This window comes from Fukomys damarensis, unplaced genomic scaffold, assembly GCF_012274545.1.
Source record: "Fukomys damarensis isolate Sample0158 unplaced genomic scaffold, DMR_v1.0_HiC HiC_scaffold_8, whole genome shotgun sequence".
NCBI classification, from domain to species: Eukaryota; Metazoa; Chordata; class Mammalia; order Rodentia; family Bathyergidae; genus Fukomys; species Fukomys damarensis.
The window spans coordinates 28,728,929-28,747,584 of NW_022900920.1; the positions used below are offsets into that span (position 1 = coordinate 28,728,929).

An 18,656-nucleotide genomic window follows, 5' to 3' on the forward strand; every position below is an offset into this window, starting at 1 on the left:
TGATCAGTTGCAGTTGTCAGCAAAGCTTGCAGGGAGAAATGGTTTGACTCCTCTACTGTAACCTGACTTAGCGTCCCCAGCTGGTAGCAGTCCCCGCTGTGTGTGACAGTACCCCAGGATCTCTGCAACACCAAACAGAGTCTGAGCCACCCCTCCTCTGGGACCAAAGGAACCCAAGACTTTGGCTTTGGTGTTCCTTTGTAGAGGAGCTGTCTTCCTTACACTTAAAGAACATTGTAGAGTGAAAATCAGTTTTCAGTGCTTTACATAAAATTTTCACACAAAACTAATAATTTATTCCTCTTTGAGAATTTTAAATTCTGTATTGGCAGTGAATAAAAGACCCTCTTGTGACCTGCTGTTTTATTTTTGCCAGTGTTTTTGGCTGTTTTTATTCCCATGTTTCATTTTTAGCTTGTCATTTACTTTATCCAATATAAATGTAATCACTGAATCTCTGTAGCTCTCTGAGTATCTGCTGGCTGAGACTTACAGAGCAGAATAAAAGTAATAACAAAGATACATGGGTGATTCCAAAAGCTCAAATTGATAAGATTAGAAAGTAATCTTCCTGGAAAAAAAAATGTGGCTTCCAACACAGACTGTATTTTTGACAAGGCAGTATAAGGTCTGTTTTTAAATAGACTTATATAAGATATTTTATCTTTTTTTGGAAAAACGTTTGATATCTTAATCAGAGAATTTGATCAAGCTTTCAGGCACAGGTAAACAAGTTCCTTAAAGTTTCATTTAACTTTGTATTGCTACTATACTACATTTCATGTGCATGTATACCTTTTACACTGAATAAAACTGATTCTGATCATATCCCAGTAGAAACTCTGCATCACCTTTTTGGAAAGTGTCAGGACAGTTTCTCACCCCATACAGCTCTGATCTACATGTAGACCAAGATCTCAAGTGCAGTATGACTGAATGATGCCCAGGGACTTTTTCAAAGTACTCTAGACAGAGTCTTCATGCCTCATCTCTCCGCTTTAGTCTTCTATGGCTATGTACTGCACGTCTCCATTCTTTCGGCTCTTTTCTATTGTTATTGCTATTGCCCAGGTCTGAAATGTCCTTTCTCCCATTGAGCGTCTTACCTGCAGTCCGGGCCAGCATATCTTTGCCTCAGGCACCGTTTTCTCCTGGGAGCCAGCTCTGCAAGTTGGACCCCATCTCTGCACTGCAGAATCTCCTAGTATTTTGTCTACCCTTCTTGAGGCTATCACAGTTTACTGTTTTGTGGTGACTGATGGAAAGATCTCACCTCCTCTACTTTAAATGGAAACTCCGTAAAGACAGAGACCAAATTTTAGCCTTTGTTGCTCTTCCTAAGCTTCACCAAGTGTTTTACAGATAAAGTACCAAAATGTGTGTTAAATTAGCAAATAGAATTTAAGCCGGTGAGTTGAACCTAAAATGAAGGTGCTCCCTTCTGACCAACTTGGCAGGTGGCTTACACCTAGCGAAAACTACATATTGTCAAAAGATAATGGCTTGTTGGGCGATGCGTGCAATGGGTGACTAGAGGTTTTCATGCTTGGAAGGACAGATGGGGCAGTTGACACAATGCATGGACGGGTGGATGGATGCTCTGAATCTGGGCCTTAAAGAGCTTTTTAAATGACGTGCTTTTGTGACACTGACCATTGGCGTCTCCCGTTCTTAGCCCTACTGCTCACTGCACCTTCATCTGAAGGTCTCCGAGAATCCCTACACATCAGGGATCATTGCCAGCAAGGACACAGCTCCGAGCATCATAGTTGCTTCAGGTAAGAAGCTTGCCTGCCCTGCTTGCTGTTGTAAGTGGTGTTCATTTTAAGAAGCTAAATATCAATGTGTGGAATGTAATGAGCCAGCTAAAAATATTTTTGAAAAGCATCTTCACCACTGAACCTGAAGAGGATATGCTGGAAAACCCCTGCGTGGACAGAGTGCTTGCTGTTGAAATCCTTCTTGGGCAATGCCAGCTGCTGGCTTTGTCTGTTTTTAGCTTGTGCAGAAAGTTCTTTCCACTAATGGCGATATGCTCTTCCTAGGGAACATAGGTTCTGAACTGTCCGACAGTGACATCAGCATGTTTGTCTCTTCTGATGCAGGGAACACTTGGAGGCAGGTAGGAAAATGCCCTGGGTTGTGTTGGTAGAGTTTAAACGGCATAAAAGTGGTCCAGTTTAGTTCAAGTTCAGTGTTGCCCATAAATTTTAAAGCCTATGAATCTGTTTATTATTTTATGCAAGTCTGATAACTTAAAGTTTAACACATGTTTGATTTGTTGGTCCTTTAACTATGATCTCTCTTGCTGAGGACCTGTGTAAGAGCATTTAGTGGAGACTGTGAAACGAAACTAAGTCTGATGGAATTTTCCAGTAAAAGAAAGCCAAAACTCCACAGGCTACTGAGAAATGGGACACGGGGCTTGCACAGTGGACTGCATCCTAACACCAAATTGCCTCCTCCCTGCCCCGTACTTTGAAGTCAGAACACAGAGGAATGCAGTGAAATGAGAATGGCCATTATCCAGGTGGTGTTCTGAGATGCTCAGATCTTGTCTGCAGAAGGCAGAGCAATAATCATCAGGTTGCATATGTTAGATAAAGGAGAAATGGAATCACTTTAAACTAATGTGTTTAGCTTAAATGCCTCTTGTCTTGCTGCTGAATGAAAATTAGATACCCATGGCTTATAAAACAGGCCTTTAATGAGGTTTAGCAATCATAACAAGATATGAGCCTAATGCATGGTTGTTGCACTTCAATAAATATGTTTTAATAACCCACTGACATTTAATTATAGTATAATAACTAGCACCGTAAATTGAAATCTAATGCACAGGTAATCACACTTAGCAATGAAAGCACTCTGCTTTAAATTTTAGAGAGAAGCATCCATGTGATGGTCCAGTTCCCATTTCTTGTCTTCACACCCTTTGTAGAATCTCAGCAGGAGTCTTATATTTTGAGAAAAGCAAGGCAGGGAAGAAGCTTTCTGAAGAAAACGCGAGTTTCTGATCTTGGAACTAAGGCAGAAGATGTGCTATTCTAGGGTAGCTTCCTCTGGAGAAGAGAGTCAGCATTCCATTTTCTTCAAATGCATAGAAATCCCTGCTTTTGTAGTTCTGAGGTGCATCTTTTCTGTACAAAGTAAACAAAGGAAAGACAGACGATTTCTGTAGTGCGACTTCAGACAAAGCTCCACTAGCAATTTGACTGAGATGACAATGTACCTCCTACCCAGAGAGGGTGTAGGCATTTCAGTGTGTTTCCATGTGACGGCAAACTGGCTTCTCTCCGCTTCAGGAAAGACCCGGGGACGCTTGTACCCAAAATGGCACATTGTTTTGACCAGAACTATTTATGACACGTCTGGAAATTAAACAAAACAATTTTGATAAGCCTCGATGATTTGGAAATGATTAGAACAGGGAAGGGCACTGGAATGCAGCGAGTTCCAGCTCCATTTATTACTATTTGCATGCCACAAGCAAGTCACCACATCTCTCTAACACTTAGCTTCTTCATCTGGTAAAATAAAAATGTAGGACTATAATATCTAAGATTCTTTCCGTTGAGAGATGAATAATATATAACACCCAGTGCGGGGATATCACTGAATCAGGAATCCGTAGATATTATTATGAAAACAAAAAAGCTATTCAAATGGAATACATACTATTCATTTTAAGGGTGTGTTGTCCATACCTAGAATTGTTTTATGCAATACTGATGCTACATGTTTCTCGCATTGGGAGACATTGGTATGTAACTATATTTTCCCAAAATTTTAGAGAAATCTACTGCTATCCTGGAAGGGACTTTTTTTTCTTTTTATTGAGTTTATTGGTACAATCCAGGTCTACAATACAGTTACATTCATTACTGGGATCCTGTACCTTCACATGACAGTTCTTGGTTCTCATTTTTTCCCCTTGTCCCTGTCCTCCCTTCACCCCTCCTCCCCTCCCTATTTACAAACTCTCTATTTCCATTTTTTCATTTTCTCATATTTTTTCTTTTCCCTTATTTCCTTTCCCCTACCCTTCCCACTTTCCCTACACCTTTAGCCCTTTTCTTCCTATTTCACATGCTTAATTATCCCATTAGGATCTTGTGTACTATTATAGTTTTTCACACCAGAGAAACTATTCGGTATTTACACGTGTGATTTATTTATTTCACTTAAGAGTATATCCTCAATATGCATCCATTTTCCTATGAATGACTCTATTTTCTCATTCTTTATGGCTGAGTAGTATTCCATTTTATAGAAAAACCACATCTTTATCCAGTTTCCAACAGATGGGCAGATGGGCTGTTTCTAAGTTTTAGCTATTACAAACTGTGCCACTATAAACGTTGGTGCGCATATATCTCTGTGCTATAATTCTTTTAGTTCTTTTGGAAAGATACCCAGCAGAGGGATGGCTGGGTCAAATGGAACCTCTAGTCCCAGCTCTTTGAGGTATCTCCATATTGATTTCCATAGTGATTGCCCCAGTATGCACTCCCACCAACAGTGGAGAAGGGTTCCTTTCTCCCCACAACCCTGCCAACATTTGTTATTGTGTGATTTCTTGCGAGGGATGCAGATGAAAACAACACTGAGATTCCACCTCACCCCACAAAGAATGGCTGCTATCAAGAAATGGAAAGGATTTTTGTTCTTATACAAAGATCGATTGTGTGTTTTCCTTGACTGTGGGAGTGGATATATGCCCATGTTGTGCTGGTTTCCTTTGTCCAGATCTTTGAAGAAGAGCACAGTGTCTTGTATCTTGATCAAGGCGGAGTCCTGGTTGCTATGAAACACACGTCTCTCCCAATTCGACATCTTTGGTAAGGGCACCTCTGCGGGGAGCCTTCCTCCTGCTCTTCTGCACTGCCGGGGCGGCACTGGGAGCCCAGCTGTCGGACTGCGACTGGGTGGGCAGTAAACCGTCAAGCACTATGAGAACATGATTTGTACCTTTGCTCTGTTGAAATAAGATTGTCACCTGCAGATTTGTAAAAGGATGGGCAGAAAGAAAAACAAGGAGGGGAATTTCTACCCCCAAGAGAAGAATTGCATTCCAGTTTTCAGATGTGACAGTACCCCCCGAACATCATTCTCAGCACAGTCACAGTAGCACAGTTGTTCACCATCCATCATAGCTTTCGAGTAGTCTGTGTACCGTAGTCACCTGCCCCAAACAACATCTCCTGAACTTCCACGCTTTTGTTGTATTGTGCTTTCCACACTGCGACGTGAAGCTTCTCGCACTTCTGCTCCTTTCTCATTCCTGCCGTGTGGCCTTCTTCGCTTCCTTTTTCTGAGCTGGCATTCCGCAGTTCTGCCCATGTCTTCCACGGCTGGGTGTGCAAGGCCTGCCTTCCCCAGGGTTTCCAGTGGGCTTCTTCCCTGACTTTGAAGGTTCCTCTGTCCTCTTGTGCACTGGGTCAAAGTCCAAAGCCCGGTGTTCCCCGCACTCTTAATTACTTTGATAACCAAGAGCAGAGCTGCAGATGAGAAGCGGAGCCTCAGCTTGGGGAAGTGCATCTATAGAGAAAGAGCAGCTACCCATGACTATCATAGTCTGTTTCTGGCTGCTTTAAGAAAAGTGCCATAACCCGGGTACCCACAAACAACAGACTTTATTTCGCACAGTTCTGGAGGCAGGAAATCTGAGGTCAGGGCCCTGGCAGAGGCAGTGTTGGATGAGGATCCTGACTCTTCACATAGCTGCCTTCTGCCTGGGTTCCCATATGGTGGAAGGCACCAGATGGCTCTTTGAGGTGACTTTTTTTCTTTTCTTTTTTTTTTTTTTTTTTTTTTTTTTTTTTTTTTTTTTTTATTTTTTTTTTTTTTTTTTTTTGGTACTGAGGATCGAATTCAGGTCCTTGTGCTTGTTAGGCAGGTGGTGGAACCGTTGAGTTAAATCCCCAGCCCTTGAGGCCACTTTTATAAGGCACTTGTTCCTGTCCCATTCCCGGTAGCGCACTACTCTAGAAACTAATCATCTCTCAAGGAACCCACCTTCTAATATCATACTGCTGATGATTAAACTCTCAGTGAAGGAGTTTTGAGAACACAAGCATTCAGACCATAGCTGTGATCCCCCACATCTCAGAATTCTCTATGCCTGACTCTCCAGAACCCATTCTGTTTTCATCCATTTACTCAGTGAGGTCAGCTATCATTTATTATATTAGTGGGAAACAGATACCCTTAGAAGCTGTCTACTTGGAGATAGGTTCATTTTCTGTTGCTGTTGCAAGGTCATCCCTGTGCTAGACTAAGGTAAAATAAAAGCTTGCTGAAAGACAGCAGGGAGGATTTGGAGTGACCAGGGTCATGCTGATGTCTAGAAAATCATAAAATACTCAAGTTAAAACATTCTCTCAGAAACTTATTACCATCCCACTGCAGCCAGCCCGCCCACTGTTGATATTTCAACACATTTGGGTTCCAACATCGTGGCTTTCTCTCTGTCTAACTTTCAATATAATTAAGAATTTATTCACAGGAGAGACTCACTTTGACAATGCCCTAGGAACTTTTTTAAAATTTGTTTGGGGATTCAACCACACTAAGCTACGTCATCAGCCCTACTGCTTCACTATTTAGAGAGAAGGTCTTTGTGAGGGGCTGAGTTGCCTAGGCTGGGTTCAAACTTGCAGCCAGGAGTGCTGGAAGTCACTTTAGTATCCGCCCTCCAACCCCACCCCGAGTTGTCTGCATGTTTTCTTAGAAAAGACTTTTTAAATGTTGTGGAGCGAACTGTTGACTGTTTTGCTCTGACTGTAGGTTGAGTTTCGATGAAGGAAATTCCTGGAGCAAATACAGCTTCACTTCCATTCCGCTCTTTGTGGATGGGGTCCTGGGGGAGCCTGGAGAGGAAACTCTGATCATGACGTGAGTGGAAGCCACACTGTGTCCCGAGCTTCAGACAGGCAGCGAAAGACACAAAGATGTTTTGTAGCTGAGCACTGGTGTTGTTTGAGGAGTCAGTCCCTCCTACTATGCAAGTCACCAGCAAAGAGGAAAACAATGTTGGAGGCAACTTTATGGCTCTTTGAGACTGAGATTGGGAGGGGAGATAGCAAAAGGCAAAACTCTTTTCTGTCTATACTCAGTGAATCTAGAGAAATTAGAAGGAAATATTTCAATAGAAATTATAGCCATGCATTTAAAAGTGTAATACTAAGCTAGCTGGATATGATGAAAAATCTCAGGTATATTAGAATGATTTCTCTTTCAGTGAGAACTCAGCATTCGAGCAAAGCCCCACGAAGGATTTTATTTTTTCTGGCTCTTTATATAACCCAATTGTGAGGAATATTAGAAAAATCATGAGAACAGTCTGTTCTGGTGAAATTGCATTTTACACTCATTCTTGTCTGGAAAGTGATGATCATTAATTTGTGAAAGACTTGATTAATGATTCAGCTGCCTGTGGTTTCCAAACCATAGGCTTTGAATTTGAAATATGAAACCGATATTTTCTTCCCCTAGAAAATTAGTTATGGTGTAAAGAAAAGGAAGGCTTCAAAGTACTGGATCAAGTTACCAATGAAAATTTCAAAACCAAAGTGAATAATTGGAACATTTTCTACTACCTCTCTCTGCTTTTTGCAATGGTAGAAATCAACAGCAAGAAAATTTTAATTTGCCCGATAACTATGCTTTTGCAATTTATTTCATAATTCACCTCCCTTCAATTTTTATACTCACAAAATATATAAAATATACAGACAAAATTGCCGACCTAAAAGTCTCCTTCGTGGAATTTGTCACACCTTTGGCTGGTGACCCAGGCCCTGCATTAATACCTGATTCTGGGGGGAAGAGAGCAGGTGTACAGTGTAGGAGTAGTGAGTACCCCAAGCTTGCTGTCCGCTACCCTAGAGGCAGGAGGGAAGGCAAAAGTCAAGGAGGCCATGGAGCAGTTCCATTAGCAGAAAGAGTGAAAAATATAATCTTGAATCAGCTAGAATGCAGTGTCTGTGATTGTTTTTTCCTTTTTTCAAGCTTTCTTTCACTACAGTATATACAAGTAGACTCCTGGCCCAAATGCCAGTTGTTAGTACCTTGAGTTTGTTGTTTCTGCATTGACAAAACAGCCTCTGCCTCCATCTACCCATCTGTGAAATAGAGGCAGTGATAGCAGCCTCCCTGTCACTGTGTTTTGAGGTTTGAAAGGAATAGTTCGTGTGATGTGTTCAGCATCGCACCACCCTCCCTTCAAACTCTGCCAATGCAAAGTGTTGTTAAGACTGCTCTGACTGTCGGTATTGTGATGATTTTACCATGATGAACCCTACAGAGTGTTCGGGCACTTCAGCCACCGCTCCGAGTGGCAGCTGGTCAAAGTGGACTACAAGTCCATTTTCGACAGACGGTGTGCACAAGAGGACTACAGACCTTGGAAGTTACACAGCCAGGTAGGAAGGAGACCGAGTCCTGGGTGTGAGGCAGGGGAGGTGTGAAAGGAAATTTGGAACATGGAGTTCTGTTGACCAAGAATGCCCGTTTCATCCTTTCTTATGTGTTGTGTTCTACCACAGGGAACAAACTCAGCATTTCCACATTTCCATCAGATTTCTGTTTTATGATGCTAGGATATAATGAGATAAAATTCAAACATCCTTGGCTTAGACTTACAATTCAAAATGAAATATTAATGGTACTGAGAGCCAAACATAATTCACTTGTGGGTGCCATAGGATTTCACGGTGGGGCAGAGGAAGGACAACATCTTCAGTTTTATGCATCGATGGAAACAGAAGTGAGGCAAAAATGACACAGCGTGTCTAACTGGGACTGCCAGAAAAGCCCTGCCTCCCCATTTCCTGGATTCTCAGGGAGCATACAGTGCTGCTTGCCTCCTCCGAGGTGCTCAGGGTAGAAGAATCCAGAATTATTAACAGGAAACTTTCCTATGGGCTTCTTAGACATTCAGCTCATATCAGAATGCTGAGAGCGTCTCTTTTTTGATTTCCCAAGGCAGAAGTCATTCTTTAGGTCTCTCTCAGGATGTGGTAGAAGTTCTTCCCTCAGAGCCATTACCAGATTCAGGCAGTGAAACATCATGTACCCAAATACAGACTAGTGACACGCAGATCTGTAATAGATCCAGGTAAAATGAGTTTCTCGAAGAAATACAGTGCATAGCAATTGTGCCCAAAACACAACTTTGCTGTGCTCTTTCAGAAACACAAAAGGAGCCTGGATTGGACAGCAGGAGCTGCAGTAACTAGAAACCTCCCCTTTATCCCAAGTCTCAACCGTAAAATTATCACTCATTTACATTGTTTCTCTTCGCCCTGTGGGATGCATAAGCACTGTGGTATTCAGAGCTTTATTTATTTCAAGGAAAAGCACTGATTTTTTGTACTCTTGTCTGGTAGATGAATGTGTCTGAAGTCGGTGCTGTGAGTTGTGTGGGCAGAAGCATAATACATCAGGACAAAATGGATCTTTATGCTTCTTCGTAATACACTTTTTTCATGTGCTCATAAATGTCAAGGAAAAGATTCTTTTGTTACAGAAGAATTTAACTTCATCGCTCTAAGTTTGCAGGCCATGTACTTGCTATGGAGGCTATCTTACTTATCTCTGTGTCCTTTGTATCGCCAAGCATCACACTTTGCCAAAGGGAGGTTTGCTAAATACATAGGGAGATGAGGAGGCTATTAGACAACCCTCAGTGCTTCTTGGGACCATCTTTATTGTAACATTTTATAATAAACATAAAAAGTGCCATAGGACAGAGTGCGCTACCAGAGTCCGTATTACAGCGGGAGTCTGTGATTATCTCCCTGAACTGCCCTGATTGGAGCAGGGAAACTCCAAGCTGGGTGCCCAACTCTGTGTGATGCTCTGTCCTTACAGGGGGAGGCGTGCATCATGGGAGCCAAAAGGACATACAAGAAGCGGAAATCAGAGCGCAAGTGTATGCAGGGGAAATATGCAGGAGCCATGGAATCGGAACCCTGTGTCTGCACAGAGGCTGATTTTGACTGGTGAGCTTGCCCAGTTGTCCATGGAGATGTTTGGTATATCCAGTCCACGAGGTCCTTGATGAAAGAATGGATCTGAAAAGGCAGTGTCATATATGGGGCTAAGTGGAAAACCCGTGCCCGGGTATGGTTACTCGTGCTTTGCTATCTACGTGCATGTGTGTATGGCAAAACTAGAACTTTCTTTAAAGAGGGTTCAAGATGGCTGGTGATTATCTTCATGGCTGATAGTTGCGGGACAAAGAGAGAAACCCAATTCATCCCATCCGATTCAAAGAGCAACACTGAAAACAGTGAGTTGACTTTTCAGGAAGCAGACATATTTGTGATCTAGAGTCCACAGAAGATCACAGTGACCTGAGAAGGCAGTGAATTTTCTGTTCCCAAAACTCTCCAATCATTAGCCTGCAGACTGCAGTTTTTGAGAGCTATGGAAGACATTTATAAGTTCAGTGGCAGGACAGACTTAGCAGCATTATGGGTCTTTGAGTCCATGAACCTAGTGGGAGGGAAATTAGTTCAAACTGAAGAAGTACTGAGTCCCTGGAAGGCTTACAGTGAACTCAGCGTCCCATAGAGTTCTACGGACACTTGCTCTGCAGAAAGCTAATGTTCAGAGAGGATGCACTAGCATTATCTGTGGTCGGTGTGTAGTATTCAGGTGAAAATGACAAAATGTTGACGATAACTGATAGTAATTCCCCCCATAATTATTTCTATTGCATTTTCTGTTACCTTTTTAATTCATTTATATTTTAGCCTAGAGAAAACAATGACTAAATACGTATGTAAACTTTAAGCAATGGAAGCCTCCCTTGCGTGAAGCTAGACATCGCCAGCGACGTATTTCTAGCTGTGTAGCCATCACAGATCACATATCTGATCGTCAGAATATCTGTGTACATAGCATTTCACATTCTAGAAGAAGTCGCCCTTTCACGGTGGGTCACTGGCGATGCTCCCTGAGTAAACAGTGCTGTTGTGGCCTGGCATAGCAGAGAGCAGCCAGTCAGACCAGCAGTGCACGGCCGCTCCTCTCTCCCTCATGGATGAGCCCAGTCCAGAGCCCTCACCATTTCCCATTTCCCCCTGCTCTGAGCCAAAGGACAGCGGAGCCTGAGGAGTTCTTCAGGGGCCTCCCCCACTGTGACTTCTCTTTCAGTCAGGGCAGTATTACTCTACACGGTGACAGAAATACTTTATCTCTGTCCCACCCTTAGAAACTGACATGGAAATGCACTCATGGGAACATCTAGCAGGAGAGTCTCGGTCACGTATCACAAACCCCGGCCTCACTGCTTCCCACCATCCACTCTTCTCAAGGAGGATTTGCAAGGGAAGTTAGCATTTTACCCTTCTGGTTGCGCTCTGGGCTTATGAAACAGCCATTCTTTCTCATGGAGCAAATTTATTCGCTGGTAGAAACCGACGGGAATAAGTGGGGAGATATACCAATATATTGGTTTCTCCTTCAGACATTTGCTTCCTTGATGAGCTTTTTTGCAGGGCCCCAAAATAAGCCAGGTGTGATTGTTGCTGTTGTCTTCCTGTTCCAACTGTAAGCTAGTCCAGAGTAAAAGGAGCACAGGCCAAGGAAAGCAGTTAGGTCTCTGTCCTTCCCCATCCTCTACCCCTGAGTCTTGGCCTGATCCTTGAAATCATTTGCTACTGAATGTGCTGCTTATCTCACCAACTGAACTATGTTCTTACGAGTAGCAAACGGACACTATACAAGGCTATTATGAGGTTGTCTGATTGAATGGCATTTTTGCAGCCGCGTGGTTGCTGATGCCTTTGCTGGGTTCCTACCAGTAGCTGGAGTTCTGCTGATTCCACCTGACTCAGGGGAAGGAACAGTGTTGCCCCCGACTGTCGCTGTCGGCCGGCTCCCTAGACGTCCCCCGGTGCCCTTGCCTGCCCCTCCCCGGTGTTTGTAAAGTGATTCCCCAGAGTGACACCAGGTGTCCCAGAGACAGTAATGCTGAGTCTTTCTACCCATGCTGCGTGGAATGAGCACGGAAGCCAGTCGCGGTGTGCAGCAGCTGCCTGGTGACAGTTCAGGAGCTGAGCCTGTTTCTTCCTTCCCTCCTTCTGAGCCAGCACCTTACACAGATGAGCCAGTCCTCGGTAATGCATGCGGATTGCTGCCCGAGACTTGTCTGTGCTCACAGAGGGGCAATTCGCTGTGGTTCTCTGTGCCCAACTTTGTCCTCCAGAAGCCAAGAATCTCAGGCCACTCAGCACCCCGGGAGGCAAGAATAGGAGCGGCTGAGAGAGAAGTGTGACTTTTCCCATGCAGAAAGGAGGAAAAAAAGCTAGTCCCAGGGGCACACTAACTGCCTGGGGAATAATGTTTTCGTGAGAGAGTACGCAGGACTCTCCTGAAGGACGTTTGTTTTTGGCTGTGATTTTGAGGCATATGGCGCATGCACAGGGAGACCCAGCTCAGCTCTACTGGGGAGATCCAGATGTCTTGGAAGAGCACCCCAAAGACGTCCCCAGTAATGAGGACTGTGCCCCATGGGGGTGTTAGGCTGGGCCCTGAAGTGTTTGCTCCCCAAGGCTTGAGCTGACACTGCTGCCCTTTTTCCAATTGCAGTCAGCACTGTGTATCCTTCTAATGAAAGTATAATCTGCTGGAATTACTGGTTCTGTGGGGTTTTTTTCAGGGATAATTGATAGTCTGTGAAAAAGTTCCATTCTTGAGAAATTACTGATTCAGGAAATGAATTTGGTTTGAGTAGAAGCTGGCCACAGCCTAACTTGGAACTGTGCTGTGTTACTTCTCCACCTGCTGATGAGTGTGTCTTGGCTCTTTCCCCAACAGTGACTATGGCTATGAGAGGCACAGCAATGGACAGTGCCTTCCTGCCTTCTGGTTCAACCCATCCTCTCTGTCAAAGGACTGCAGCGTGGGGCAGAGCTACCTGAACAGCACTGGGTGAGTATCTGATGCAGGCACCTTGAGCGGCCAACCTTGCTGCTGTTGAGCAGGAGTTATGCTGAGAGAACAACTTCTGATTGGAGCCTGGGACTGCTTTCTCCTAGCATCGGAGCACAGGGGACTATTCATCTGATAGTGTCATACAGGTTTGCATTAGCAGAGCAGCTTGAGGTTGAGAATAGACTCCAGTTGCAAATAAAGAAGTGAGAACAGTTCCTTGGATGAAGAAATATATAGATTCTTCACTTTGTGAGATTTTGTTTCCAGAGAAACAGAGCAGTAAGGTGTAAATCTGTAGAGGTCTTTGTGAGATTTTGTTTCCAGAGAAACAGAGCAGTAAGGTGTAAATCTGTAGAGGAGGAGATGCATCATAAGGATTTGCCCCATTGATTACAAATTCCAAGATCTTCTGTGTAAGTCAGAGATGCACAAGAGATGAAGGCTTGGTTCCACTCCAAGTTGGAGACCCAGAGCCATAGCGTCTCAGACATGGTGCCTGGCCAGGAAGCTTGAGACCCACAGAAGAGTTGATGTTTCGGATGAGTCCAAAGGCAAGGAGAAGCCAGAGTCCTCACCCTAAGCCTTCAGCCATAGGGATTCTCTCTTACTCAAGGGAAGGTCACAGTGTCAGACTCTTTGTTACGTTCAGACCTGCAGCTGATTGGATGGATGAGGCTCGTCCACATAGGAGAGGGAGTCCCTTTTCCGTCAGTGTAAATATTAATGTTACCTAAAGCCACTGCACAGAAGCACTCAACTACTGTGTAACTGCCTGTTGGGGAGCCCCGGGGCCCTCACTCTCTCTCTCTCACTTTTGCAAGTGATATCAAAGAATTATACTTGTGTATTTAGTTGTGAAAAAGGCAGTTTGCTTAGCTAAGACAAAGAAGACTTCTTTTTAAACATAATACATGAATTTTATTTTTAAATATTAAAAAGATGCATGTATTTATGGATTTTGGAGATGAGTTAATAGAACATGAGTGTTTATTACACTGTTTTCTCTCATTTATCCATATTTGAAATTTGCAATATTCAGAAGTTATAGGAAAGAAAGGAAAGGAGGAAGGAGGAGAAGGAAAAGAAGGAAAGGGAAAGGGGTGGAAGAAAAGAAGGAAGGAGGGAGGGACCGAGGGAGAGAGGAGGGAAGGGAAGGGAGTCAGGTTTGAGGGAAGTAGGGGAGAAAGACAGAAGAAAGCTACCCAGTTCTGCTTGACAAAGCCTCCTGTCATCTCTCATGCCAACTGCTAGCCAGAGAACCCACTATGCATAGTGAAATCTCCATTTATATGCTCTGCTGGAAATTTTTGATTTATATGCTCTGCTGGAAATTTTTGTTTTGTTTTGTTTTGTTTTTGGTACTGGGGATTGAACTCTGGTCCTTGGGCTTGCAAGGCAGGTGGCAGAACCACTGAGCTAAATCCCCAGCCCCTCTGCTGGAAATTTTAAAATACATTTAATTTGAGAAAATTGCCAAAATAATCTATATCATTCTTTTAAATGTAGTAGAAGACAGAAATAGACTCCAAGTATCCATTTCTCTAATGTGAGGAAATCCTAAGCCTTTGAATGAAGGAACAGGCTTTGATTTATTTGAACAACATGGAATGTAAGGACAATGCCAATAATATATTTGCAGCAATGGGTCTTCAGTGTCTAGCACTATAGGAGGGAAAATGAATATAAAGAGTTAACAAAACACCCAAACTTCATGGAGGAAGATTGCCAGGGAGAAGTAATTTGATGCATTTAGAAGGATGTCTAGACATTGCAGAGGGTGCTAGAAAACCCCAGAGATAATTTAAGAATTGGTTTCCCTTTTCCTCCAACTTGAACAGTCTGGGACGTTCATTATTCTCTTTGGCATCGATGAGAAGAAGTTGAAACACAGAAGAGTCACAAGTCACAGGACTATGGCAGGATGACCCCTCTCTTCTCAGTTTACTTATAAAATCCTAATTACTACAGAATGAAAAGCAAGATGGTTAAATGTTTACCGCTTTAGATGTATTTCATTACCCATGATCTATGAAATTAAAATCACAATTTCAATGAAAATGTGACTTGGTGATCGGGGTCCAGGTATAGAAATGTTCATCAGTGCAGTGTTTAGGTGTAGCAGTCCCAGAGTCACCTGGACACTTCTGCAGCCTGACCTCACTCCCAGCCACGATTGTGTCCGAGGTGCTACAGTGCATAGCAGCATCGACCCTGAGGGGACTCTGTGTTGGTTACTGTAGACTGGCTTCATCCATTCCACTCCAACATTTTGCCCCAAAACTATCAGCAACAACATACAACAAGGTTATGTACAAAGAGCACACGATGACTCTTGGCCATCAGTAGGTTCAGTGAGTGTCCTGCACTTGTAAGAAAGAAGATCACGGCTGCAGCAGAGTCCCACAGGTGAGGCTGGGGGACGGTGACAGGGCAACCCCACTAATCAGCAAGGGATCCAAACTGCATTTGCACTAAGGACAGGAAGGCCTTTCACAGATACTGAGTGCTGAATCACCATGGAATCCCCACTCGCAGTGTCTGTAGCCAACTCTCAAGCTGCAAGAGACAAAATCTAGGTGACACCAAAAAGAGCTGTCTCCCTCTCCTAGCCTCATCCAGCTCTCTGTGTAGCTCCCAGAGATCCTCTGGCTGTGTTAATTCAGTGTTGTTCCCTCAGCAAATGTTCAGCCCTTAAAGCTGTCCACACTGCAGTGTTGCCAAGAAACACTGAGATTTTCACTGAAAATTATATATAGGTTTTACGTGTTTAAAAAAACTTTAGATTAGCAACCAATCCTGACCCCCTTTCCCATGCAACGATGATCTATTTGTTAGGCATGTTTTGAAACATTTTTCTTTGCACTTGACAGTGAATAACTCAGCCAAAAATTAAATAAGTTGGGAAGTTGTTTTTATAACTGATTTTCTACTAGATAATATTATTCTTCTGTTTTCCTTTTTTGCTCAAAAATATGTATTCAACATTTTTCCAGGTTAGAATATGCAGGGCTTCCATCTTATTTCTTTTTATTCCTTACTACCAAGTATTGTAGTATTATGTAATCATCCTTTTTTCACAGACATTTGGACTGTTTTTTTTCTGCTACTATAAACAAGGCTACAATTAACATTCTCGTGCCATATCACTTGCTATTAAAAACACACAGTGATAATCAGATTCTCTGTTGGCAGTTGGAGGTGTTTCTCTTGCTTATAAAACAAATTTCCCTCCCTCAACTGATTACTTCTCAGGCCTGGGTATCCAGTGTTCCCCAGACACAGGCTAAAACACTAGCTTCCAACTCACAGGCTGCCTGAGTCACTCGAGTCAGATTTATTTGAATCAACTGCCACCCTCTTTAAAGTATAGGAGTCAATGGATTCCTTCCGGAAGAGCTCTCGGAAGGGGAAAACGGGTTTCTTCCAAGTTAATGTGTTCAGCAAGGTCACTTCCGGCCAGAAGCACAGAACATTACCCTGCTGATGAGGCCACACTGAGTTTCTTCAAGGACAGGTCCTGACAGAAGTGCCTCCAAGCTTGTAGAGCGAAGGAATCACCTTGCGTTGGAAGAGTGTCTGCAACTCCAGTTTAACCTTCCTCGGCACCCGTGCTTAGTCTGCACATAGCCTGCATTAGCCTCAGGGCCGGGTGGAAGTAGGGTACCTCTGAGGCTGCCTGCCCCTGCCCCTGCCCTGCATTACTTCACCTGCTTCCTTCCGGCAAGCCCCAGGCAGAGCCACAGTCCCATCCCAGCAGGCAAGCAGCAGGTCCGCTGAGCAGAGGATCACCTCTCTCCCCAGTTAATGTCAGCAAGCAGATATCCAAGCCTCACCTGTCTGAGAGCAGAGTTGGAAGGAAGCAGGCAGGAGAACCAGCCACTGCTTATTTATTTTGTAATGGTTCCTTGTATAAACGGTTATGGTCACTTTGGCATTCAGCGCATTGGTGTGTGTGTGTGTGTGTGTGTGAGTGTGCATGTGTCTGGAGCCTCATTCCCCGGTCCACCCACTTCACCATGATAGATAAAAGTCCAGGACTGGTTGTTTTAGGGCTCAGTAGAAATGCGATTTGGAGAAGAGGCCTGCATTTTTACTTGCCTCACTGTTGCATGATATCTTCCTTCAGTTCCTGGCTAGGATTTGGAAGAGATGGTTGGGATCAGGGACAAATAAGTGCTGAGTGCACACTGTGTGGCGTCTGTCCGTGGTCCAGTGGCTGCAGGATGTCAACGTCCACACCTGGAGCTATGTGAACGAAGCCCCGCTTGGCTTTGCACCTTTGGCTCCCCGCCTCTTCCGCCTTTTAGCTCTCAACTTCCGCAAGTCATTTCACAACCCAGTGAAAGGCAAGGAGGCGGACGCTAGGTCGCTGTCTGCTCGGAGGAGAAAGTAAAATACGCCTGAGAGTTTTTGTTTGCGGAAAAGGAGAGTTCTTTCGGGAAGTAACAAATGAGCATTTCCAATCCATGCCCTGCCACTTATTGTTATCTTTAGCAAGTGACTTTGTCTCTTTAAGCCCCCGTTTCTTCACCTATGACATTTGCTTGTTTGCCTTCCTGGTGTGATTAAGTGTGATACTGTACAAGAAGCATGAAGCGCACTTCTTGTCCAACTCTGGATGTAATTTTCATCTAACTAGAGAGAAATAGAAAAGAGGAGGAAAAATTTCCTTTTGTTGTGACTGTGTAATCCAGATGTGCATTTGATACTTAATGACCGGACTGTTGATATCTGGGATATATTTACTGCAAGCTCCTGTTTTCTGGCCTGTGAAGCAAAAACGAGAAGCTCTATTGATGTGAAAGTCACACTATTAGCAGTGGCAGGACCTCTCTACACCCAAAGGCCTGTGTGTCCATTTAGAGCACCTAGGTCAGGAAACCCCTCCACCTGTTACAGAACAAGCTCCTGTTCCTGAAAGAAAATGCACATAACCCCAATTTGTATATTTTATTGCATGCTAATGCTGAAATAGTCCAAAATCCATTCCTCTTTAATTCTGCACCCGTGCATAAATACACATTTAGCTATATTCATATATAGTTATATTTTGTTCATGCTGCTTTGGAACCAGGGACCATATTGCCAATTTAAATTCTTAAATTAACTAGGACATTGCTTATTTCCTGCCAACAGTAGAGGATTCTGTAAATGTAAAATAAAGTGGCCATTAGGTTGCTTTATTCTAAGAAAACAAGATAATCTCAGGGCACAGATTTCATCTTAACTAAGTTAGAAATATTTCTAGATGTGTTTTTTCTGAAAAATGTGTCTAGAATTGTCCACTGCAGAATGTCCTACAGAGTCATTAGTCTGCCATGCAAGAATATTCAAAGGCAAATCTTACTGGTCCTCAGGTGAGTGTCTCACTTTGCAGTGGGATATTTACCTAAGAAGTATGTTTTAGAAAACAGTATGAGTTCTATATAAAACTATTTACTGGGTCCCAGAAAAAGTACATATATAAATTCCAGCAAAATACTAACTTCCATGCTATTAACATGCTTTTGGAATGCTTTAAAACATGCTTTTTACAACCATATTCCTTTCCACATCAGCATAGAAACACCAAGATCCTGGCTAACCTGCCGTTCACCTAGACTTGCTGCTTCTGGAGACTTTGGGGGCTGCAGTCTCCCCATAGGGGCCTCCATCTGAGGTACTCTGTCAGGACTTTGATGTTCTCTGTGAAGGAGAATAATTGGCCC

The 18,656-nt window shown here is 43.4% G+C and overlaps 1 protein-coding gene across 1 annotated transcript in view; it reads left to right on the forward strand.

The window, feature by feature from the left end:
- Sorcs1 (sortilin related VPS10 domain containing receptor 1) overlaps window positions 1-18,656 on the forward strand; it is a 369,207-nt gene that overhangs the window by 279,894 nt on the left and 70,657 nt on the right. Inside the window, exons 12-18 of the mRNA XM_033761243.1 lie at window positions 1,676-1,778; window positions 2,046-2,122; window positions 4,750-4,841; window positions 6,790-6,897; window positions 8,309-8,426; window positions 9,877-10,007; window positions 12,832-12,945. Of these exons, the coding sequence (XP_033617134.1) occupies window positions 1,676-1,778; window positions 2,046-2,122; window positions 4,750-4,841; window positions 6,790-6,897; window positions 8,309-8,426; window positions 9,877-10,007; window positions 12,832-12,945 (743 nt within the window). The remainder of the gene's footprint in view (window positions 1-1,675; window positions 1,779-2,045; window positions 2,123-4,749; window positions 4,842-6,789; window positions 6,898-8,308; window positions 8,427-9,876; window positions 10,008-12,831; window positions 12,946-18,656) is intronic.